This window comes from Cladophialophora carrionii (genome assembly GCF_000365165.1).
Source record: "Cladophialophora carrionii CBS 160.54 unplaced genomic scaffold supercont1.15, whole genome shotgun sequence".
Lineage (NCBI taxonomy): Eukaryota > Fungi > Ascomycota > Eurotiomycetes > Chaetothyriales > Herpotrichiellaceae > Cladophialophora > Cladophialophora carrionii.
Genome location: NW_008481822.1, coordinates 52,400 through 76,583, shown reverse-complemented (window position 1 = coordinate 76,583; position 24,184 = coordinate 52,400). Strand labels below are relative to the sequence as shown.

At 54.0% G+C, this 24,184-nt stretch overlaps 6 protein-coding genes across 6 annotated transcripts; 2 read left to right on the top strand and 4 right to left on the bottom strand.

Annotated features, from left to right (window-relative positions):
* Nucleotides 1-2,389: 2,389 nt before the first annotated feature.
* G647_10397 (uncharacterized protein) lies at nucleotides 2,390-4,828 on the bottom strand (the record flags this gene model as incomplete). Its single annotated transcript, XM_008726388.1, has 1 exon — nucleotides 2,390-4,828. One exon carries the CDS (start codon nucleotides 4,826-4,828, stop codon nucleotides 2,390-2,392), a length of 2,439 nt encoding a protein of 812 aa, XP_008724610.1.
* A 1,165-nt stretch (nucleotides 4,829-5,993) lies between these two features.
* G647_10396 (uncharacterized protein) lies at nucleotides 5,994-7,065 on the bottom strand (the record flags this gene model as incomplete). The annotated part of the gene is made up of 4 exons (XM_008726387.1): nucleotides 5,994-6,269; nucleotides 6,327-6,500; nucleotides 6,547-6,867; nucleotides 6,922-7,065. The coding sequence occupies 4 exons, from the start codon at nucleotides 7,063-7,065 to the stop codon at nucleotides 5,994-5,996; spliced, it is 915 nt and encodes a 304-aa protein (XP_008724609.1).
* Nucleotides 7,066-10,775: 3,710 nt separating this feature from the next.
* G647_10395 (uncharacterized protein) lies at nucleotides 10,776-11,690 on the bottom strand (the record flags this gene model as incomplete). Its single annotated transcript, XM_008726386.1, has 1 exon — nucleotides 10,776-11,690. The coding sequence occupies one exon, from the start codon at nucleotides 11,688-11,690 to the stop codon at nucleotides 10,776-10,778; it is 915 nt and encodes a 304-aa protein (XP_008724608.1).
* A 2,216-nt stretch (nucleotides 11,691-13,906) lies between these two features.
* Nucleotides 13,907-15,154, bottom strand: G647_10394 (uncharacterized protein; the record flags this gene model as incomplete). The annotated part of the gene is made up of 1 exon (XM_008726385.1): nucleotides 13,907-15,154. One exon carries the CDS (start codon nucleotides 15,152-15,154, stop codon nucleotides 13,907-13,909), a length of 1,248 nt encoding a protein of 415 aa, XP_008724607.1.
* A 1,390-nt stretch (nucleotides 15,155-16,544) lies between these two features.
* G647_10393 (uncharacterized protein) lies at nucleotides 16,545-18,439 on the top strand (the record flags this gene model as incomplete). Its single annotated transcript, XM_008726384.1, has 2 exons — nucleotides 16,545-18,136; nucleotides 18,190-18,439. 2 exons carry the CDS (start codon nucleotides 16,545-16,547, stop codon nucleotides 18,437-18,439), a joined length of 1,842 nt encoding a protein of 613 aa, XP_008724606.1.
* Nucleotides 18,440-19,814: 1,375 nt separating this feature from the next.
* Nucleotides 19,815-23,151, top strand: G647_10392 (uncharacterized protein; the record flags this gene model as incomplete). Its single annotated transcript, XM_008726383.1, has 5 exons — nucleotides 19,815-20,730; nucleotides 20,779-20,912; nucleotides 20,963-21,401; nucleotides 21,460-22,811; nucleotides 22,885-23,151. 5 exons carry the CDS (start codon nucleotides 19,815-19,817, stop codon nucleotides 23,149-23,151), a joined length of 3,108 nt encoding a protein of 1,035 aa, XP_008724605.1.
* Nucleotides 23,152-24,184: the final 1,033 nt, after the last annotated feature.

The window sequence follows — 24,184 nt, the reverse complement described above, 5'->3', positions numbered from 1 at the left end:
CTGTGTCTGTGTCTGTGTCTGTGTCTGTGTCTGTGTCTGTGTCTGTGTCTGTGTCTGTGTCTGTGTCTGTGTCTGTGTCTGTGTCTGTGTCTGTGCCTGCGCCTGCGCCTGTCCTGCGCCCCCTGCAAAGCAACCACCCCGAATCCGCTTCTAACCGAGCTTGCTAACCAAGTCCCAGTCCTCCGTCCGTTAGTTAATTAGCTTGCGGGCTTGGAGCTCACGATCTGGAATCGGGTCCTCGTAGTGCCTCCCGAGACTCCGTACACAGCGCGCAATGCAAGATAGAATGCAGACTACAGACTGAACTCTCTGAGACTCGGTAGCGAGGACCCGGGCCGTGTACACAGTACGCATGACCACGCTCGCTTGCTGTGTGGAAACTCTCAAACCCCCGAACGTGGCATGGTATGGCACTGCATGGCCAGATCACGCACGCATCCCATCTCGCGATGGTACAGTACCGGACCTACCTCACGGAGCACGAATTCCCTACCTCGCCGTTTCGGTTCGTAAGGTCGTCGGATCTCATTTTGCGACATAAGCACGTGCTACCTACCTAGTTGTCTGTGGTTTAGTGAGGACCACCCGTGACTGAGATGTGGGCACAAGCTGTGCGCCATCCTCGTCTCATGGGCCAATTCACACAGTTCGATAGTTACAGCACCGTTTGTGTGTGTGTATGTCTGTATGTATGTACGTAGTTGGTCGGTCAATTATCGTACTGCAAGCTACAGGACCTACCTACACTACCTAGCTGCCGGCTCCCATTTGCCAGCCCGCAGCTCCATCTCCATCTCCAGCTCGACAGGGTCTCGAGGGGAAAGCGGCAGACACAGAGTCAGAGACAGAGTCAGAGACAGAGTCAAAGCTCCTAAAGTTGCCCGAAACAAGCATGCATGTACTTACCTACGCATCCATGCGTGCATGCATGCATCACATCACATCACATCACATCATGCAACGGATCCACACGTACGTGGGATACGAACAGAAGTCCCTGCCCTTTTCCCACTTTCCTTGTCTTGATGGTCTACCCGCGCGACGAGCTCCCTCGCACTCCGTATGTACGTACTGGGTTGATTGACCCGTACAGGAGGTGCATGAGATGCAGGCGTGCAGGCGTGCAGGCGCGCAGACAATACGGAGGACGTGCCTCCGAATGTGGGTGTAGGTGTCCTATGCACGACTGTGGTAGGTGTCAGTTTGGATTGTGTGGGGTCATCGCGTCGACTTCACCGACGTCCCTGACCACTCACTCACTGTGTGCTACACAGAATGTATAGAGTGCCCATCCTGAGAAGATGATTAAGAGACGCGAAGAAGAAGCTCAAGGTTTCTTTCCACGAGGTGATGTACCGTACATATTTCGCGCATCCTCGATTGAAACCCCCCCTGGCGAGCTGTATCTCTGCATCCCTGCCCACTACTACATGGACACTCTAGATATGCTCACCGCCGTGCGATGTTTGGACCACCAGTGCACATTGGCACAGTCCTATGTACCTGAGCGGTCTGCCATGACTGTATCTCAGGTGTGTCTTCCGTAAAGTGTAGACACCGCGTGCGTAGGTACTTACATCTCACACTCACGCTCATCTGGATGGGTACGGGACATATTAAGCTGGGATTCTAATAATCAGAGCTACAGTACAGCACGGTATTGGCTATATAGTCGGCATCGCGGCGGACATTCGATTCTTGTTCAAAACCTCAATGCTCAATATAGTCGGTCGCAGGATCGGTATGTAAACCCACGGGGTCTCTTTGCAGAAGGGGCCGCCCCCAGATTACAGAGAACTCCGCAGCGCTACAGTTGTGACCGACTGCAACCCGCACTCCTCTCTTAAGGCTGGGCCGGTCATGAACCGCGTGCCTCCTCGCGTTCATAACAAGCATATAAGCTCAGAGGCACAATAATCCAGCAGACAGTAAAGTGCTCGGATTCTCAGTCTTCTTGTGTAATCTCCCAATGGTGGCACCGGTGGTGGAGCTCTCCTTGACAGGGCCCTTGCCAAACACATTGCTTTCATGTCTATATCTATACATCAGTTTCCTAGCAGCAACCTCGAGTCTTCTTCCCACTCCTCTCGAGGGAGGGAGACGGAACCCCATGATTAGTATTATATATGTACATTAGCTTTGACGTACCACTCAGCGTCCTGCCTGGTCACTCCGATGAGCGTGGGTCGCGGACATACATCAATAACAGGATATCACCCGGGTATGTAAATGAGTAAACGAGCAAACGCCCTGTGAAGAAACTTTTTCGAAGCCGAAAAAAGCCATGCACATACAAACGCTCGCTCTCCGTATGTTTTGTCTCCTACCATGCACGACAACCCTTGTCTTTGTGACTTGCTGTCTCCGAGAACCCATCACAGCAGCAGCGTCATGACGACGTATCGTCCGGTGGAGCTGGAGCACTGAGATCCTCCAGATCTTTGCCCAGGTCACCGGCCTCGCCTGGCGAGCCCTCATGCGGTAGACGGCTAGACCCTGCTCCAATGTGCGAGAAAGCGGTGCCGCTGATCGAGTGCGCACGGCTAGGGGTTCGGCTCACAGGCGAACGATCGCCAATGTCGGGATCTATCCTCTCGGTCCCCAGTCTGAGTGACGCGGCCGACGAATCTGGCTCACCGACATTCTTCCGGTGCTGGACTAGGTAGAAGTCGGGTTGTTTGCCGAGATCCGTAACAGCCTGGGTCACTACTGAAGCCAGCAACACCATGAGACGGTCGGCAGCCATCCGCTTTCTCGGGTCGCAATCCAGTAGCTCCTCGATCGCGTCGATGACGTGGAGGAAGGCTCTCAATTCGGCACAATGCTTCGTTCGGAGTTCATGAATGAGCGCGGTGACTGCAGGCTTGAGGTGGTATTCCTTCCTCCGCCCATGTCCCGTCGCGTACCAGAATCGATCTTCCGCGGCCGTTGGAACGCGGCCGGGATATTCCTGCCGAAGGGTCTCAAAGCTGGGCCCGTCATTGTCCTGGAACACGCCAAAGAGCCAGACGAGAAGCTCGAGATACACGCAGCCTAGTGCCCACATATCGAACGGACGCGAAATCTTCCCTTTCCGGTCATGATCGGGTGCCCAGTATGTCTGAGTGCCGCGCACATTGGCAGTCTCCCGGGACCTGTTTCCCACCTTGGCGTCGGTGAAGACTCCTAATCCAAAGTCCGTGAGCTTGAACACTGGGTTCTGGTTGACGGCCCTTTCGAACACGAGTATGTTTTCGGGTTTGATATCGTTGTGTCGTCCATACTTCTCATCCGCGGGCGTCGGGTCGGCCAACGTGGGCCTCTTAGAGTAGTGGACGTGACCGATTGCTCTCGCCAACCCGTCCAGCTGCCGGAGGAACCAAAGGACATGTGGTCTGTCGAGGTCCGGTCGTCGCACCTCGGTGGTGTATGTCCGCAGATTGCATCTGGCTCGGTCGTAGAGAATGTAGTGCGCTTCATCTTGCGTCCAGCTTGTCAAGTGCAGAACGATGTGGGGATGTGGGTATTCGGCGAAGTGCTTCAGCATCACTCTCTCCTGATCAAACGCCATTCGGTCAGTCGAGTCGAATATTTTGACTGCAAATTGTCGATCAGGACTCTCATAGCCCGCAGCCGGCACCAGTGGTTCATGAAGGATCCCAGCCGTTCTGGCCCCGTGGACGACATCACCATCATTGTGCGCCAGATTGATCTTCACGGCATAGACTTTTCCAAATGAGCCATTTCCCAACGGCAGACGAGCGTGGTCAGCTATTTTATCGTCGTACTCGCCAGTGTGATGCAGGGGCAAAACATTGGACGGGGAGAGGCGGCGATACTGGTAATCGCGCGTTATCTTCTCGGCAAAGAATATGGGTAGGCATTCAACGAATTGCTTGATCTCATGTGTTGTACAGCCGTGCCTGAGATCTTGGCACTCCATTCCAAATGATGGCCGGAATTTGGGGAGGTCCTGGCAGTCATGTGGCGCATCCATCAGGTGTTTAAGGAAGGCCATAGTTAAATGACGGTATAGGCAGATCAGAAACAGTTTGGGCGCCCGGCTCTGGATCCTTGCGCGGAACCTGGCCTCGGCTTCGGGGTCGAGGTCCAGAGTCTCGTCTTCCTTGACAACCTGTTCAATCACTAGGGGATCTAGAAAGACATCCAGATCACGGCGGGCGATGTATCGCTGTGTCTGGAAGTTGCGCACGAGCTTCTGTTCGATTTCCTTCTTGATCATCCCAGCATAAGACTTGGACATGCTGTTCGCTAACTGCTGCTCTGTCAATGGCTTGATCTGAGCGCAGCCATAGTCCCAGTAGACCCGGAGGTGAAAATCTTGATAGGGATGTTTCGAGATGAAATCGCAGATGCCTCTGATGGCACTCTCACTCAGATCTTCGTGGTCCTTGACAATAGATACCCGGCTGTCGTACTCGAGGCCGCTCGGTCCTTTCACCTGACAAGTGCCGTACCGGAGGTATATTGCTTTTGTCATTAACTCCGGGCGTGTCTCTTGATGTTCTTTCATGAACTCTTGCGGCACTAGCTGCCCGTACTTGTCGGGTTTTGTCCATGGAAACGCTTCGAACGCTGGGCTCCGGAAGTCTTTGATCTCCTTGCCGTCAAATGTGAGGTTCATGACCACGCGAACTGTATCGGGATGAATTTGGTCGGTATAAGTGCCCTCTGTGATCTCAGAAGATGGTGACCTTTGGCGACGGCTTGATGAAGACCGGGACCACGATGACGATCGTGATGTATATAAGCCTAGCGGCGATGCGCTCTTTGGCTGCTTGGGATGCACCATAAGATTTTTACTGTCAAATTCCACAGGGACTTCCATAGTTTGTGTGCGTGATGGAGGGTGTACCCTATATTGGGGAGATCCTGGCTGTCTCTGTGTGACATGGTCCTCGTCGTTCTCCGAGCCCGCCGAATATGAGAAACGACTCGATGGGTGGCTCCAATCCAAACTGCTCCGCGGTGATTGTGACTGAGGTCGACCCACGCGCGACAGAGGGCCTTTGACAGGCCTGCCCCTGGCAGCATGATCATCTCGGACACTGTGGCCTTCCCCAGGCCTCGTAAGTGGCGTCGCTTCATGGCCGTGATTAGTACGAGATGCACTTGATGGTACCTCTTGTTGTGGTCCTTGCGAGGCGGTCGCTTGAGTTCCTGGACCATTGCCGACGTCTGATGGCTCTGTTAGGGGGATCTGTCCAACTTCGGCTTCTTCGTTACGAGCACTGGCATGTGTCGCCTTGAGGCCTTGCGCCTGTTGCCGACCTTGCGGCTGAGAACCTTGGCCTTGCCAATTTTAGTTCCAACGCAGCCACGGGTACGAGTCGCTCACCTTTATCGCGTTTCCAATTGAAGCATGAAAGTATCTTTTTCATTCCGGTTGGGGTGTTCCCATGGAATTTAGCCATTTTTGCAGAGTCTTGACAATCCAGGCGAGGGGAATAAACGACGTGCAGGAGACATCAGGCTGTAGATAAGAATGGCGTCGCTGGAGGTGGGAACCCATTAACAAGGCCCAGAGCCGCACATCTCTTTTCAGCATTGAATGCACTCCGGTCTCAGCTGCCAGCCGACCAGGTCTCTCCTCCGGGGGCGCGGGCTGGACGGTAGAACGTGCCCTTTCGTAGGAGTCGAAGCTACAGCCCATGCCAAATCAGCATGGCTGCGCCGTTGTGTAACCCCAAAGGATCACAAGTGCGGAACCACCCAATCCCCGCCTCGAGTTGTCGTTGAGATGCTCGTGTTTCCGTTAGCGAGAAGTGCCCTGAAGTGTCTAGCCGCGTCTCCGAAAACGCCTAGTCTGGCGTGAATCTGCATGGAGCCGCCAAGGGTACTCAGTTATGTACTCCATACCGTCGTCAACCGCATATGCAAGCCATGCAAGGCGACGAAATCAGCCTCATGCTAATTTACCTTCTCGACTTTCGGACATATCGACCGCTTCGTGATCTGTCTTGGCCTCGACAGCAATAGCCATGCAAGAGGCCTTACGCTCCATTCATCCCTTGACCAACCGGGCCCGGGTTTCGCAGTTTCCACGTGTGCGTAGCCGCCAGGTAATTCAGCCAGCTACTAACCCATCGCCACCACGCCGGTGGATTGTTATAGACAAAGGTGTCGACATAGAACGACCAGATGTATATCGTAAAAATGGTAAGGGGCGCGGCTACTGCCAGAGCAATCCACCAATTACCAGCCACTGTAAGTGTGGCATCGCCATTGCGGTTGGGCCCGAAGTTCACAAAGGAGGTTGAGAAGAAGTTCTGCATTCGAGGTCAGCGCTTTCCTAACTCGCGGAGCGTAATAAAGGAATTACGTACCAGGACAGCCGTCGTTGGGAGGTATACCAGGGTGATTATTGTCAAGACCTTGACAGCTGCTGCATCCTTCAAACCCTTTGTAGTGATTCCTTGCATGGCTTTATTCTCCTCCTGAGCTTCTATCGCGAGCAGTCTCAAGGAGTTACCATTCCCAAGATCAAGTATATTTGTGACCTGTCTCCGTCAGTGCCCACGAGCCAAGGATAGACGTTTGACGTACAAGAGCCTCAGCACTGCGGATTCGCATGCGGAGCACACCGGCTTGAGCACGATGGTGTCGCAGTTCTCGCTCTTTCTCGCTTAACACTTGGTCAAATAGGTCTTTGCGGCGTTGCAGAGACGATTGATCGCGAGGACCGACCCTGATCTGTGTATATTTGGTATGATTGGAACGAAGGGTTGCGCACACGTCCAGGGACGAATCGACCGCGCTTATGAGACTGGTTATCATATCTTCAAGCTGCTTCAGATATTGACGTTGTTCAAGCTCGCCTAGGTGTGCCCCATCATGCTCAAAGTCCACCAGGATTGCTTGCTCGGCCTTCCAACCAGATCAGCTGTTATGGTGCGGAGCAGTGATTAGTGAGGCACATACCACATTGCGGACCTCTTGAGCAATATACGCTAGATACCTTCGCCACGTGGCGGCTGCGGTATTAATCAGGAGCAGGTGGAGGGCAAACGGATCTTGAAAGAGGTCTGCCCCGGGAGTGAACTGGGAACCAAGCATCGAAGTCATGGATCCAGACAAGCTGATGAAAAGCCACATAGACTCCGTTGATTGACGATGGAAGACCAGTGTTTGACGAAGCGACCACGGGTTCGTCTCGCCACGATTATTGAGTTCGACAAACCGAAGAACATAGGTGCATTCTTGCTGGTTAGCATCGGCCGCTGAAGGCGCAGCACATACCAAAATCATTGTTTGAGTCACAGCTTTGAGTTGGAAGCCATCTGAACATTGTTGGCGGCGGGCTCAGATCCATCTCGCCACTAGGACGCCCAAAGCAACAGACAAAATCGAAGATGCGGTATGAGACCCGATATTTCTGCAGAAAAGTCTGAAAGAATGAAAGGGATATGTTCAGAGGGCTTCGTGAGGACCTCTGCTCGATGAAGCTGGAATGTTACTCAGTCGTGGTCGTTCGCCCCGAAGGATGGCACTGACAACAGGGAGATATCACTCGCTCCATCCTCGCAAAGGTCAGCGCAGGCGTTTGTCTTCCAAAACAGATCTTACTCTTTGAATTGCAGGCAATTCGGACGGGGAACGGATTTCCAATGGCTCGGGAATTCGCCGACGCCCATCTGCTAGACTCTGTTTCCCGACGTCGACGGGTGCCGGTGGAAATGCTTCCGATGCTGGAGACTCAGGTCCCATGAAGCTGCCAGCATTGTTGCCGGAAAGGACTGTGAGCTGCACCTGGCCGGTGTCAGGAGAGAAGCAGGCATCTACGCGTGACTCGAAGTAGGCTGCCGCTGCAGGCGCCTGGTCTGTAATGAGTAACCGATATACGGACTTGGACTGTTCCATCTGGATTGTGATGTACCCTCCTCGTGCTCAGAATAGTCTCATCGTGGTGGTCACAAATCGAGAGGCGTTCGCGGTCGCCCACATAAATGGTGATCAGGAGATCACGGCCTGATCGCGACCGGCAATGTCCTCAGATGGTGCGCCCAGGTCCAGCATACAATGTGACCTGATGAAGTGGCGCCGCCCATCCTGGCCACTTGAGACACATTTCTGCCGGGCTTTCAGCCGCACCGAAAGCAACATTGCCATCCAAGTTGTGACTGCCTCTTGGACTCCGTGTATGTCGCAGGTCGCTTACGTTACACGGGATGCTATGCGCGGAGCGCAGGCCGGTCTCGTCGTCTGTACGACCGTGGGCACCGTCTGGCCCAGGAAAGCAGCAAATTACAGTAAACGAGGTAGCCCGGTCGTAGAGAGGCACACTTAGGCAGGAACAGTGTGGCGGAGATTGGGCATGGGGGCAGCGAAGGCAGCTCTGGCCCTGTAGGCAGAATCAGCCCACTCAAGGGAGGTGTTGTCGTGCGGAAGATTCGCGTTCGAGATGCCGTGTTCGGTTTGACCAAAGTGCCAGCTCGTGATTGGTGGAGAGTCAAAGTGCCCCGCATTCCATTCACTCTTGGCTCAGTTGTGCCTCAGAAGTGAGCAACAACGGAAATGGAAGCATTGCGCCCAGCGAGGAAAGCGCTTGAGGCGGATTCCGTCCTGCCATACGCAACAAGTCATGCCACAATGCCGCCAGCTCTGGACTGCAGCACTGCCCGCCTCCTCGCGCCTGACATGGTTGTGCATTAAACCTGCAAAGACCCCCTTACCCGCTCCCCATGCCTTCTGCTTCTTACCCGCGGTTTCCTTCTTGTACAAGCATCAATTCCTGCACACTAACAGAAAGTCATATCACATCCTGCAACGCCAGCTCCTCACGTGATCCGACTGGTCCTCCCAAATCAACACCAGAGCAGAGAATTCTCTATGGCGCAAGACCCTTGGCCAGACATGCGGAAAACCCAGAAATTCAAGGTCCCCAGCTACGACATCGATCGCAAGAGGCTCGAAAGTCTTCTGGAAGTGCTGCATCCGCCAGCCGGGTCCAGTGCCCCCAGCTTCAGAGTTTTCCGGCGGCTGGATTGCTTCGTCATCGAGGCACCGTCGAGGTTGGACGAAGTAAGTGTATATTCCGCCGTGCTGGGCTTTTGCTAACCTACTTGCGGCAGCAACAGATCGAGTGTCTACGGCAGTGAACAATGAGGGTTGGACTGAGAAGCAGGGTACGACAGCCCTCGAGTTCTCCAGTTCCTCGTGCACAGGATGGCCCATCGCTCGCAGGCAGGATCTTGACAATGAATTTATGATTCTTACGATTTTTCTCATCTTGTACTGGGCGCAAGAGGGTGATGGAATGGGTGGATTCTCGGGAGTTGACATTGGCTCACAAAATCAATCTCGTTTGGTTACTGGCTTCCGGGATTTTGCTTGGTTGAAGCGCTGACGCGCACAACAGGCGAGGTGTTTGGGAGGTTCACGTGGATCTGAGACAGCACTTCGAAACCCCTTTCTCAGACCGGGACACGGACATGGAGGAGTGGAAGTGATAGTACACAATTCTGACAGCGGGGACAGTGATTCTCTGGGCCTCACAGGAGAGTGCAAAAGTTCGCAAAGACGGTATACGAGGTTTGGCCCGCTCGTGCCAGCCCTGCCGCGCCAGCTCGTGTTGGTGAGCAATAGTCGGGGCGATACGGACGCCCTTGTGCTCGAATTTGCACATTCAGCTCAAGCCCCCGGTCACTCTCGTACCCTGCAGGACGTCGTACCGCGTCATTTGCCTACTCGCAAAGCAACTAACCGGTCAAGATTGATCTCTATCCACCAACCAGATTCCCTGCCGTCAAAGAAGACTGGTGGGTTACACAAAGACGGAGGGAACGAGGGAGGCGGGCTGCTCAGCCTCACTGCATTCCAGTATTTATCCATGTCAGCCGTCGCAACATTGCCTCTACACCATCCTCCCGACCCGCCTCCCACGTGTGTCCGAGAACCTGGGAAGTGAACCACAGCCACTCACTCCCGGCCTTGGCTTAGCTTTTCAATACCAGCATCCAGGCGCGCGCTTGGCACACGGACGCAGCATATCCATACTCAAGTACGGAGTACTTCCAGTCCAAGGGTTCCCACGATGCCTGTATCTCGCACAAGTACTCAGACGTCCTCATCCGGCACATCATCATCGACCTCCTTCTCCTTCCCGGCGGGCTCCAAGACCCAAAAGGTCCACGAATACTCCTTGAAATTCGACGTACTCAAGGGCTATCTCGAGAGAACGTATCCCAACCAATATGAACTCAAGGTACGGAATGACTTACCGTCCATCACTCTCCTTTCGGTACTGTTGGAGCTCGATTCTTACATGCCACAACTCACCTTACATCTTGTCTCTTCCCTGTCCGTTCACCCAGTTTGGGATGTTCGGACTCGACTGCCTGACTAACTGATCGTCCACACCAAGCAGATGAGGTTGGGATTCTTTATCATCACAGCGCCCGAGGTGCTGTCCGAGGTAAGTTGAGTCAAGTCGAGCTTTCCAGCCAACGTCGGTTCTGCTTGGACGATGCTGCTGTTCACACTCACGCCACTCTTCTCACGCCACTCTTCATAGGCTGTACTGGAGTCGCTTAGGGATGAGTCAAATCAACATACGTCATGAGCCACAAAGACCGACAGAGGGCCAAGGAAAGAGAGACGCGCTCCCGTGGTTGACTGCGGGTGCCCAAGGGGTGGCTGGCGATCAACGACATAGTAGCATCCGTTCGTAGAAAACAACGTCGCACAGATCCCACGCGACTTCCTCCACCGCCATCTCAGTCACAAACGGTGTCGTCTAGCCCATTTTTCCCGACCACGCTGTAACCCACAAGAACTCATTGCCCCATAGTGATCTTCTCTTTCTCTCCTGCCCTGATCCGCCTCTCCACCTCCTTCAAGCCAGAATACTTTTTGACCGTCCCGTCCAGCCACCCAACCGGTATGAACGTCGCGGCAAACCACGCCGACGTCGCGCCTGCGCCCCGCCAAATCTGGTCGGGCGCGCCCTTGCCCCCGCGCTTCGATAAGTCCGCGACGACATTCTTCGCCCAAGCATCGGCGTCCATCAGTTTCGCCGGCGGCCCGTTCTGCATGAACGTCTCGACCACATCCTTGCCCGCCGCGTAGGGGCTGCTGTCCGACAATACGACAGCGTCGTTAGTGCCAACGTTGTCGAAGAAGCGGGACTTGACGGCCGCGGTCTTGAGATCCACAACTTTAATGTCAAAGGGCTGCATTTCGAGCCTCAGCGTCTCCGTGACCGTTGAGAGCGCGGCTTTCGAGGCCGTGTACGGTCCCAGGAAGGGGAACGCCAGCTCCGGTGCGCAGGAGGTGTTATTCACGATCATTTTCGTCTCGGAGCTCGAGGCGCGCAGGAGCGGGAAAAGAGCCTGGGTGACCCGGATGACGCTGAAGACGTTGAGCTCGAATTGCTTCTTGATTTGCTCGAGGGACGCGTCCAGGATGGGCATGTTGTATCCGGCCCCCGCGTTGTTCACCAAGACTTCCAGTGTCGCGCCGGTGAGGGCGGAGACCTTCTCCACGCAGGCCGAGATGCTTTCTTCGGAAAGGACGTCGAGCTGGAGGGTTTCGATACCGAGGGAGCGGAGATGCGTCATCTTTTCCGGGTTCCGTGCTGTCGCAATGACGCGGTACCAGCGGTGTTTGTGGAATGCGACGGCGAGGGCCGCGCCCAGGCCGCCGTCGGAACAGCCTGTGACGAGGACGGTGCGGACAGGGCGTTTCTCCATGGATTTGTCTTCTTCTGAAGCCGTTCTCGCGTCTTGCGCGTGGTGGGCGGTGGTTAGGGTTGTTAACAAGTATGGCGCATTGCTCCTGCTACGCTTCACGTTATCAAGGTTCGGGTTCCTCTGACATCTGAGCTCGGGTCCGTGCGGTCCATGACGAAGCGTGAGACAGATAGACAATCAGAAAAGACTAGGTCCTGGGACACGACTCGTGCGCAGCACATGTATAGTCATGTTGATTCCGTCATCACACCCTCAGGGCCTTTTCCCAATGTCAGCACAAGAGACATGTCTCACCTCCTGCCGCCCATCATTCAGAGCCGGTTGCATTTAGGGGCCTAGAGCATTTGCGCGTGGATGGGACTATCAACGAAGGGGTTGATTAGCTTAGTAGAAGATATAATACAGCCCCCTTCCGCAAATTGGAACGAAATATTTGGCGACAGATGATGTGATCAGACGGGGCACAGCCTCGAATGCTGGAGACGGATACCGCGGTGGAACTTGCTCCATACTAGTATTCACAAGGGTGTCATCTCTCTATACCTGTGTGCCTGTACTCAGAGGGACGCGCATTGCATCGCTGCATGCTTCAAACCTATGACTCTCAACAACAGCAATTGCAAGTAATAAACCAACGCACGGCACCTTACAAAAACAAAAGCACATCTCTTCGGGTGCGGAGCGGTGTCAAGCCTTGGCTAACCCGCCTCCATCTCCTGGCTCAACTCTGATCCTAGACCACGGGTTCAGGAACCATCGGCCTTTTTGCTTGCAAAGAAGCGCGATGCAGGCAATCCGGTCCATGGGTCAAGCAGTCACTTCTTCCTATGTTTCATGAAGAGGTGGCGAAGATAGGGACCGCCAGCTGTGATGTAGGCTTAGGGAGAAAACAGCAACTGGCAAGGCGACAATCTGAAAGTTCTGATCATCTGCGTCCGCACTCATTTCAATTCTTCATCGTGGTGGAGTGTCGTCCTGCAATATCTCAGAAGGACTAGCTCGAAGCCTCTGGGAGGCTCACTATCCCAAATGGAATGATCATTGGGGAGTAACCGGTCCTGTTAGGAAGTTGGCCTGTGCCCCTGTATTGCGGCGTTGCCATAAAGCCACACTTCTTCCACAGCATACACACTTGCGGTCGGAGCTTCACTAGTGGTGATATAGGATGACATGAAATTGGATCGTCCAGGACACGGCTGATAGGAGGAACCACGAGGGCTAGTGGCAATGTGGTAGACAATGCAGCTCGGTCAGAAGACCCTCTCAGCATTGCTCGAAATCCACCCACGATGCTCGTTGTTTTTCCCAGCAACCATGTTAGAACCAAGCTCTGAGGAGCAGTTGGAGCTCGAAGAAGCTCTCCGCGGCGGTGTGAGTGTGTTCAGTGACCTCTCAAGTGGAACTTGCTCGCAGCACCTCTCGGCGCTGGTCAGGGCGTCTCCTCGTTACTGTAGGTCCCTTCTTCCAACGAAAGCATAGAAACACGGAGAAATGATACGAGCACAAGAGGGGTTGATAGACGCAGCCGGCACCTTGATTCTACTAAGCGCTTGAATCCGCCTCAACCGCGGGACATCGGCAAGTCCGCCACTTTGATTCTGGGCTGGCTTGATTGTAGAGACGGAACTGGAAGACTCAGGCGAGTGGCATCTTGTCTGCGACTTGCCAAGGGGGACTCCATACCATAGAGAGCACAACTGCGGAAGGAGCCTGGCGGAAAGGTTACTTCAGCAACTGTAATGTCTTGGTGGTAAGTGTAGACATGAAGGTCTCTCCAGTCAAACGGAGTAGGAGTCAGCTTGAGGCTACCCTCGGTCGGATCATTGTGCGATCCGAGAAAATGTTACCTGAACGGTGAGAACCGTTGTGCGAGGTAGAGCAGGGTTGCTCGACTAGTGGCCGCTTCTGCTGTCGCCCTTGCTCGCAGTGGGAGTGATCAAAGTCCCTGCGTTGCTCAATTCAGACGCTCTTATGCGTTTCCACTACTCGACAGTTAGACGTTCCTTAATCCCACTTATTCGGGTTGCTGTGTGCCCTCTGATTCCTACTCACCTCTTGTTCCTGCTGTTTGGTTGTACAAGATGCAAAGCAACTCAGCAACTCATCATTCTTGCAATCTTTACTACCCTCCTGACTCTGTTGTCCGCTTTCCCCTTCGTTCAGAAATGGGCAAGCGACTGTGTTACCCTTTGCACCAAAATTGCCCAGTGTCCGTGTCACTTTGCCAGTTTTTGGCCTGGCTTCAAAATGCCCCTGTCACCACCACCTCCTTTCCTCCAAAGCCAGAGGGCTTCAACAGCGTGTGCTTTGGCACTAGCATGTCCAGAATGACGATTCGCTTCACTCATCATGACTTCGATGGGTCTCTCTTTCTCAACGACGGACCAGATGGCCTCTTGAAGCTCACTTCCGCGGGGTCCGAAATCTCCGCGCCCAAGTCTATACAGGATTCGTCCTAAAATTTGGTACGCCATACATCTTTGATTGGGCAGTGTCGAACGTGACAGCATCGACAGTTCAGGAATCGTATATCCCGCGCTGCTGGGATCATCGCCATGATGGTGCAACCCTTCCTTCACGTCAATCTCGAGACTGCGTTGCGGGGGAATCAAGGCCCCATCAAACCCAAAACGCAAAGACGAGGCGAGGAAAGAGTCTTTGGTGGGGTTATATAGCGAAGCCGCGGTCTCTTCTTCAGAGGGATCTTGCAACCAGGAGAGAGAGGAAGGGTCGTGGGGCGTATCAGGGAAGTAGTGCGTTTTGAGGTCGGCGAGGAAGGACGGGTCGTCTGGGTTCAACGGTTTGTAGGCGTCTGCGGAGCGCGGAGGAACGGGGAAGTGGATGGAGGGTGCTGGTTGGGATTCGCTAGACTGGAGTGGCCTGGCGGTTTGTTCATTCGTATCTGATGCGGATTCGATATCTTGCTCGAGAGCATTCTGATCGTTCGGTTCCTCAACATTAGCTTCGAGCCACTGCGCTTGCTGCAACTGATCCTCCTCGATGTTCGCTCGCTTCAGCAGTCTCTCCAAAAAGGCAGGGTTCAGGCTCCTTGTTAATTCAGCCCTTGCCTCTTCGAGATCCTCTATTGACATCTCGGCAACTCTTCTCTTGTTCTCTTCACTGATCTCGGCCTTCTGCTGCGCGTCCATATCAACGCCGTATTTCCTGCCCACATGGTGTTTGATTGCTTGATCTGAGGGCTCGACTTTTGTAGCTATTGAGGGGTGCAGGGACTGGTTTCTTTGCTTGAAGGCGGAAACTTTGGCACGTTGCTTGTGCTGAGGGAATCCCGACTTGGAGGATTTCAGGGAAGGGGCCGGCGGGGGAGCGTCTGTGTCGTGTTCTTGGATGTCTTTGATGCTGAAATCGAGCACCTGTTCTTGAGAAACATCATCTGAGACGGAATTGAACGTGAAATTGTCGGCATCGAGGTCCAGCTCGAATCTCTGCCCCGGGATAGCCATATTGCGGGTACTCTAAAAATGCATCGACTCTCTGCACAGTCGTGGTACATTTCACGCCGGAGAGATCGATTCAGTCCTTGACTTCATCGGATTAAAAAGGTTTGGGGCGGGCGTTCGGACTAAACTACCCGAAGCTCGCGCCAATCATGCAAGCCACTTTGCAGGGGTAGGATCTCACAGGTGGGGCACTCCGATCTTTCTGCTCCAAACTCGGGGTCTGTTATGGACAGATGCTGAGGATGCCTCCCTGTTCCGACGGAGACAAAGGACAATGAGCTTATGATCGTAGGCGCACAGTATGTGCCAGTCCGATAGAGGCTCCTCTCGCGGCAGCAAGAGTGTGCGAGTCGACCCGATGTGTGGCTGAGGAATGAATCGCAGTCCAACTGAGCGGAACTGCGGCCAAGTCGACTTTCCTTCAAACGGGCCGACCAATGAACATTCATTTTTATTTCTGCGAGCTTGCCTCGCCTGCCGCCACGCCCTATATTTTCTGCGTATCTGAGCCGAACGCAGTTCAAAGCCTCGCACCACACTGTGAGATGTCACTTGCCAGATGCTGGAGATAATTTCGGCCTCCCCCTTCGAAGCTCGATGCCCTTTCCAGTTCGCCATCATGTCTTTCCCTCTGCCTCCCTTTACCTGGCCGTTTCCACCCAGTGCGCGCTGCGCTGCTCCTTTGCGCTCTGGCCTGCCCGCTTGTTTCGTGTTTGGCAGTCCCAGCTCCTGGTTTGGCTTCGCGATGTGCCTGTTCCATTCACTTTTTATCCACTCTTGCCTCCGGCCACGCTGGTCTGGTGTTTCGTTGCCTTCGCCTCGTAGCCCATCCTGGCTCATCCTGGCTCATCCTGGCTCATGCTCATGCTCTTTGTCAAGACTTATTTGCTTGCACCCGTCACACTCATACATATACTATTTCTGCCTCCTCCCATCTGTGTCCTCTTTTCTCGACCTTTTCCCACTCCTCTTCGCCCTCCCGCGCCTTGTGAAGCTGCCGCCGCGGAGCACTGCACGCTACTTCAATCCTGATCTTACTTTGATGTTCTCTGCCTGCGCCTAGCGCTTTACCACGCCGCATCTTCGCCGCTAACCATTCATCACTACTAATTCATACCTGGTGTTTTCACAACTGCAGTTGGACTGCATCGCACACCACTTTGTCACTTCAACCATTTCTTTGTAGGACACCCTAACTCACACCGGAAGTGCTCGTCCATCCACCTACCATCAACCACCACCACCGATCTCACTCCTCTCAGCGTCGATATCAAGGCTGCTCAAAAGCTCACATCACCTAGCTCCGTCTTGATTGAAAGCAAGCTGCTGTCGATGACTGCGGCGTCAGCTGCACCTGTGATCTTGAGAGAAGTGTGGCGGTTGGAGGCCGAAAATGGAAGTGGACGGCAGGAGTTCCTCTCTCGACAGTTTGTCCAGCGCACCTCCAAGTGACGCAGAGGGCAGTCTTGGACCACCATATTATCTCCCAACTCATCGTAACACGAGCGCAGCGGCTGCCCTGGGTGGTGCGAATAATCACGACGCTCGACAACCACATGCCGACCCAGGTGTGGCTTTATCAGCCACAACTGAAGGTGCACGCCAAGATCTGCAGCCAGTGAAGCGGCCTCGGAAGCCGCGAGCACCGAAAGATCTCAACGCGCCTCCCGCGGAAAAGAAGCCTCGAGTCTCTCGCAAACCTCGAACCGCCATAAACAATACTACATCACGCAAGAGGACCAAAGTAGAGCCGATAGAAGACGACAGCACTATTGTCATCCCAGGTCCTCCGACGTCGGGCCTGCAGGCATCTACTCTGGTTCAACCAGTTTCTTTTGCGCACCAACCTGCTGTGGAGAGCCGCAGAAATGAGGCTGCCAAGACTTCCGAACCTGGCTTCTCGATACAAGACAGGCCGATGCACCCTTACACATCTCCCCAAAACACGTATGACCAGAAACCGAATGTATTGGCTCCCCCACCACCGCAATCATCCACGCCTCGTTCGAAAGCAATGTACGATCCTATCAGAGAATCCACGCAGCGACCTCTGGATACAAACCCACCTCCTCCTATGGCACAGCCTGTCATGACTCCTCCCAGGCCAACATACAATCCAAGCACTTCACCAGCTATTTCTAGCATCATTGACTACCCTCCGCAGGCCGAGTATTCGAGTTCTGCTACGCTAGTCACCCATCCCCCGAGAGTTGAGCCACCATCCACTCACACAAACGGCCGAACGATCGATTCACCAAGAGCAGCTGAACCATCTGCGATGGATATTGACCTTGCTGAAAAAGAACAAGCGCAGCCTAAAAGGGCCACCGCCTCTCGAAAAATACCCTCGGAAGCTTCCACACGAGCCACCTCTCCCAAGCCTGCACGAGCCAAGGAGCAGCCTCCTCCGCCTCCCATGGGTTCGGGACTGCTTTCAGCCAGTCTGTTTGGTGGAGATTCAAGCAATGGTATCGCCCAAAAAGACTCTGAGAAGGGATCGAATATCGTGCTGCACGTCGACCTAAAAGACCCCAATAATCGAGTCATCAACTTCGCCCGGATGGCCGAGGAGAAATACGGATTTGCTGCCCTTTACCCTCGCCAAGCCGCACAGAAGGAGCGACTGGCCAAGATTGCCGCTGCTGGTGCTGCGTTAGAACGCTCAGCATCAGCCAGCAAACTGGGCGGAACCTCCGCTGAGAGTGGTGACGAAGACCTAAGCGTTGATATCGATCGCGATTCGGAAAACGATGGAGATGTTGCAATGTCTGGCGTCAATGGCCGGCTGGAGGCGGGCAATAGCGGAACGGATGGTCCCGGTCCAAAACCTCAACGGAGACGGAAGGTCGAAGAGTACGATGTAGACGACGACTTTGTCGACGACAGTGAGCTACTTTGGGAAGCACACGCCGCTGCAAGCAAAGATGGGTTCTTTGTATATTGTGGACCGCTCGTTCCGGAGGGAGAGAAACCCGCAGTTGAAAGGTGTGTACAACTGCTACTACCGTCTTCCGATTTGTTTACTGATCTCATTTCAGAGCCGACGGGACCATCAAACGTGGCCGGGGTCGAGGTCGTGGTGGCGGTCCGGGTTCTCGGGGTGGGCGCGGAGGCGCTGCTGCTTCAGAAGGTGGCACTCGACGCGGTGGCGGCCCTGGTTCCCGAGGCGGAGGGACAACTCGGAAGCCTCGCATCACGAAAGACGAGAGAGCGCAGATGGAGAAGGAAAAGCTACAACGCGAGAAGATGGCTTCACTGGTACCCAAGCCATCCGCATATCCTGCCTGAACAGATGGCGTATCTCAACTGTCCTTTCACGACCTAGAGGCGACTAGGAAAGGCCCGCACCTGATATGCGAATCTTGTTGACGGAGTACGGATATTTCCCTGCCGGCTCAGGCTTAGGGTCTCTAGCACCACCAGCAATACCAGCATGTGTTCTTGCTGGCCCATCAAAGTGCTGTTTGAGAGTTGCTTCTGTCAATCCATCATGGCAGCGGGGCTTGGGTTGTGAAGTTTTCTTCTCATATGAGGACGGTTAGCTACTACCATTATTGATACCAATACTTCCTGGAACCCAGATTTGAGAGAGACAAGGAGTTCACTCGACAATAAAGAGGTCATCTATGTCTCCTTGTATTCGCGTGACTTTGGATACCCCTCGCTGGGCTGAAAGTATCGACACGGACCTGCTGCACCGTAGCACGAGTGGCTTGATTTAGTGCACAGCCAAATCCGCCAAGACGTCATGTCGCATCTGCCACCTGCAAGGTCGAGCAAGTGCTAATTAGGGGTCATCATGGAGAACACAGAATCCCATCAGCGAAACCTAATATGAGACGGCGCAACAGGGAGACTTCAGGGTGGGATGCAAGCACACGGTGGTCCTCGATGCAGCTTTCACCGTGGTGACAGCACCGTCGCTTTTCTCAACTTTCAGGCAGCGCTCGCCAGAAGACTCGCTTCTTCGCTACACGCTACGCTAATCTTGCTGATCCTTGCTTCTTCCGCTGTGAGCTTAGAGATCTCGCACTAAGTAAACGTCCAGCGACCAGAGACCAATCTCTTGGGGCTCCCGGGACTCCTAACTAGGCCGTCTCGGCCACTCACAGGGAGGAACCCCACAGCTGGGTGGCCCGTTGAAAACGCGGCATTGATGGCATGTTCGCCCCAAATCGTGGGCTGCACCAGTCTGCTTTGGCTGTCTTCCGTGCCCCCCGTGGCCGCTGTTCTAGTTAGCCAGAAGGCTTCGAGGGCTTCTCCAAGTCGCCTAATCCACTTCTTTGTGCCCTTCACCCTCGGCTTCGCTTGACTGGAACCACGCCGTTCTGGTGCAGTCCGCTCCTCTTCCCATCCGAGTAATTGTCGAAGCAACACACCTGCGGACCCGCGGTTGTCTAACTGTCGCCATCGTCGCTCTCTCAGTTTCCATCTCTAACACTTCTCAGGCCGCGTTCCATCTCCTTCTGCTATCGCCAGCGACACTTCATTCGAAGTTCTTACGCAAGCATGCGGTGCCGGGAGCCACCCTCACTGTTACCGCTGTGCCGTCGGTTCCCAGGCTGATCATCCTTCGCAAGTCTGCCCTATCTCTGCACCGCAGCCTTTCCACTCCGGTAGTTGAATCGACTTCGACGTCGCGCATGGGAGAACAAAAGCAATCATGGACGGGTTTGCGGGCTTCTATAGCCAGTCCTATCCGGGCGCGGATCCGAACGAGGCGTTGAATGGATATTCGCAGGATGCCACTATGGGTGGGATTGATCCCAGCGCCATGGACACCACGAGTCTGGGCCAGGCTCAGAGCCTGCACCAGATAATCAATCAAAACAATGAACAATTGATGCGCCGGAGGAGCAACTTCTCACCGCACTTCCGCCATGGTTCACACGATCACGGCCGCAGAGCGTCAATGCTCGAGTTTTCTTCGAACTTGGACAGCGACCTGGCCGATTTTCAATTTGATCCGAACCCGAATGAGCCGACATTGAACATGGAACCGGCCGATATGATGCCGATGCAAAAGTCGCTGGACCCACGCAAGGTCCGTTCAAGAGAAGACTTGTCGTTGAATACCCAATTTTCGCGAATGCATACAAGTTTCGATAATATGCAGGCCGTCAACAACTTCTCTCCTGTTGGTCTACCCAGCACTTCGGCCCCTATGGAGCAATCCGCCGCGTACATGCCCCCAGATTTGGATATGACAATGGATTTTGACCCTATGTTACGAGGCGCCAATGCTTCAGCGATGCAGGAGCCCTTGTTCACAGCCTCACCAATGGACCAGAGTTTTTCTATGTCGTATCAGGCGGTGAATCATGATCCGGGCGGCGGCTCCTCGATGAGTCCGCAAGTACAGAGCCGGATGGCAACCATGGCTCAAGGCATGTCCTCAATGCCTGATTCGTACTCGAACCGTTCGCAACACCTGCGCGGGCCGGCTCCTCTCAACACCTCAGTTTCTCTAGCAGGAGGGCCCTCGTCCGCAATGGCCTCTCCGGCACATATGCAGCACCCACCTAAGAGACGGTCATCTGTTGACCTGCATGCTCCCTATTCCGGTAAAGGTAGTAACAGTAAGCGCCGATACAACTTGTTGTCTTCCGACTGACATTATCGACCAGATGTTACTCCCGACCCGAGAGCGATGAACCCCCCGAGCCTCCCCCATATGCCGCCAGTTCAAGGTGGCCAGATGCCACCTCCAAAGTACGCCAATGCCTATTCCTCCAGTGGTTTCGATATGCTTGGTGTTCTCGTAAGTGGACTTCTGTACCGATGCCGTGACCATGCGTAATGTCTGGACAGATGCGAGTTGCGACAAGACCACGACCGGAAATCAATATTGGGCCAGTCGACTTGTCCTGCGCCTTCGTCGTCTGCGATATAGAGAAATTCGACCTACCTATTGTCTACTGTTCGGAGATGTTCGAACGACTGACTGGCTATAACAAACACGAGATCCTGGGCCGCAATTGCCGCTTTCTGCAAGCACCAGACGGTAAAGTGCAATCCGGAGTCAAACGGAAATATGTCGACGATAACTCAATTCTTTACCTGAAGAATCAGATCACCAAGCGCGCGGAAGCACAATTGAGTCTGATCAACTATCGAAAAGGAGGACAGCCATTCATGAACCTGTTGACCATGATCCCGATTCAATTTGACTCGGAGGACTACAAGTTCTATGTCGGTTTCCAGGTCGATCTGGTGGAGCAGCCAAGTTCAGTGTCCGGGAGGAATCCAGGTATGACTGTCTTTGAATTTGTGCAAGCCGGGTCAAGTTCAACTAACCCTCGTATCAGACGGAACGTATGAAATCAACTACAATCGAAGCTCACTCCCCGCCTACCAGCTTCCTGCTCCGCATGACTCCAACCAGGTGCAGGAAATAGGTGAAACAATATCTCGGGACGAGGTCTCCAAGGTACTGGCCACTATAGGACGTGGTGACTCGGACGCTTCCAAACGGATATGGGACAAGATGTTACTGGAGAACACTGACGACGTCGTGCACGTCCTCTCAATCAAAGGGCTGTTCCTCTACCTATCACCCGCCAGCCGGAGAGTCCTGGAATATGACCCGAGTGAACTTATTGGCGTGGGCTTGTCGTCAATATGCCATCCCAGCGACATCGTACCCGTCACCCGAGAACTGAAAGACTCCTCCAGTGGAGCTCCCGTCAGCATCGTGTACCGGATTCGTAGGAAATTTAGTGGCTTCACCTGGTTTGAGGCTCATGGTGCCCTGCATGTTGAGCAAGGGAAGGGTAAGAAATGCATTATCCTTGTCGGCCGGGAGAGACCGGTATACGCTCTGGATCGCACCGACCTCAAAACTGACAGTAACCCGGGTGAGAGTGAGCTATGGTCCAAGATTTCTACGTCAGGGATGTTTCTGCATGTGTCATCCACCTCTCGTGTCATGTTGGACCGTCTCCCCGAAGATCTGGTTGGTACGAGCATGCAGTCATTGATGAGACCGGACTCCAAGAAGGAGTTTTTGCGCATGCTCGAGACTGCAAGAACTGGAGAGAAGGTGTCTTTCAGGCACGATCTTCAGAATCGACGTGGTCAAGTCCTTCACGCGCAGACTACGATCTATCCCGGTGATGCCCGGCCGGGGTTCAAGCCGACTTTTCTGCTGTCGCAAACCCGGCTGCTTAAAATGACGCGTGCCACGCTCTTGAATCAGAAGTCGATATCGGGAGCATCGGTGGGTTCGGGGACTCCGGCGACACATGGGTCCGGGCAATCATCCGGTAACATGCCGAATGGATCTACGCGCTCTCTTGCTTCCAAGGGCAATACGACGGATCATAACGGGACGTTCACTCAAGCAGGAAGTCATGCGCTCAGCTTGGGCAACCAGGATGAAGCCCTCGCATCCGAGGACAATATTTTCGACGAGTTGAAGACGACTCGGAGCTCCAGTTGGCAGTTCGAACTCCGGCAGATGGAACGTCAGAATCGGATCTTGGCTGAGGAGTTGCAGGCTCTGCTAAGTCGGAAGAAAAAGCGTAAGAGGAGGAAAGGTCTCGGCCAGATGGAAAAGGATTGTGCCAATTGCCACACTAGAGTTACACCGGAATGGAGGAGAGGTCCGAGTGGAAATCGTGATCTGTGCAACAGCTGTGGCCTGCGGTGGGCCAAACAGGTGAGGTCCCCGTGTTTCTCTGGTTGTGGTGTTTTCGCGAGTATCAATTGCAACTAATCAACGCTTGATGCAGAACGGACGAGTGTCGCCTCGCAAACCCTCCAGCCAACAAAGTGACAGAGGCTCAACGTCTCCCGCACATAGCACGTCGGCCAACCAGGCGGAGGCCAAAAAGGGCGAATCATCCGAGACAACTGGCACAGGCACTAACCAACCGCCAGGAAATCCCTCGGGGACCACTGACGGCGGAGGAAACGACAAGGAGATTTGGAGAGGGCAACTGCCGCCTAAAATTGACGAAGTTGAGGAACCCCCTCATCCCAGCATATTGCCAACATGAAGGTTGGCTCCAAGCAATCCCAGGTCAAATTCTATCAAGCACAGCTCCGCTGGATATCTCAAACCCGGTCAAGGAGGACACGACGGGACATATGACTGGAATATCGTCCATGAAATCTATCCATGGATTTGCCAAGCCCAAGCCCAAGCCAATCCATTACTAGTCGACATCTGGATTCATTCGCTCTCCTGAGACATGCCCGTGGGGAGCACGCTGCTTCTGCCACTGGGTTTCATTCCTTCCAGTGATCTCGACCTGCCCAACAATTTTCATAGGCTTTGGAAGCCGCGACAAGAACGATGGGGATGTCCAATGATTCGAACCAGTGTGCTCGACAGCGTCACGGACATTTGGGAGATCCCGCTACCGGAGAGACAAAGGTGCGGAATGAAGCAAAAGCTGATGTGACGCGGGTGGACACTCAACAAATGGCACCGGCGCGCAATACCGATCGATTGTTTCTTTCCGATCATCTGACACGATCACGCCCCCGTGCGAAACAGAGGGTGCAGGTCACGACTCCAGCCGGGTCACACCAACAACAATCAGATGTCCCGAGGAAAGGGAGAACGCGATCTGAGGGTTCGATATTTGTTGCCCCAGGGCCTCAGACGGGCGATCCACTTTCCATGCGTCTCACTGACGACAACCAAAGATGTTGTGCTTCTGGGCCCCGTCATATAGGTCCCGGACAGAAAGCTGGCTGCACAGTCTCACGGCGCGACGACGACGCAATGAGAACCATATTCATGGAGAAATGCGGGAAAGGGCCTACTTTGATCAGATTCTACACGAGATTTCACATTTGAGGTGACAATTTTCATGCGGTCTATATACATTAGAGGCAGGCGTTTGGGCAGGGAGAGATGCACTCTGTATGCAGAGTGATGGCGAGACGATCAACATACAATGAAATGGCCCGGGGGTTTGATGTGTGGGGTCTATGTCGATGAATCTACTCCGTACGATTTTCTTATAATCACACAAAGCTTGTAAGTTTACAACCTTGGGACGGAGCGAGTTGAAAGCTCCT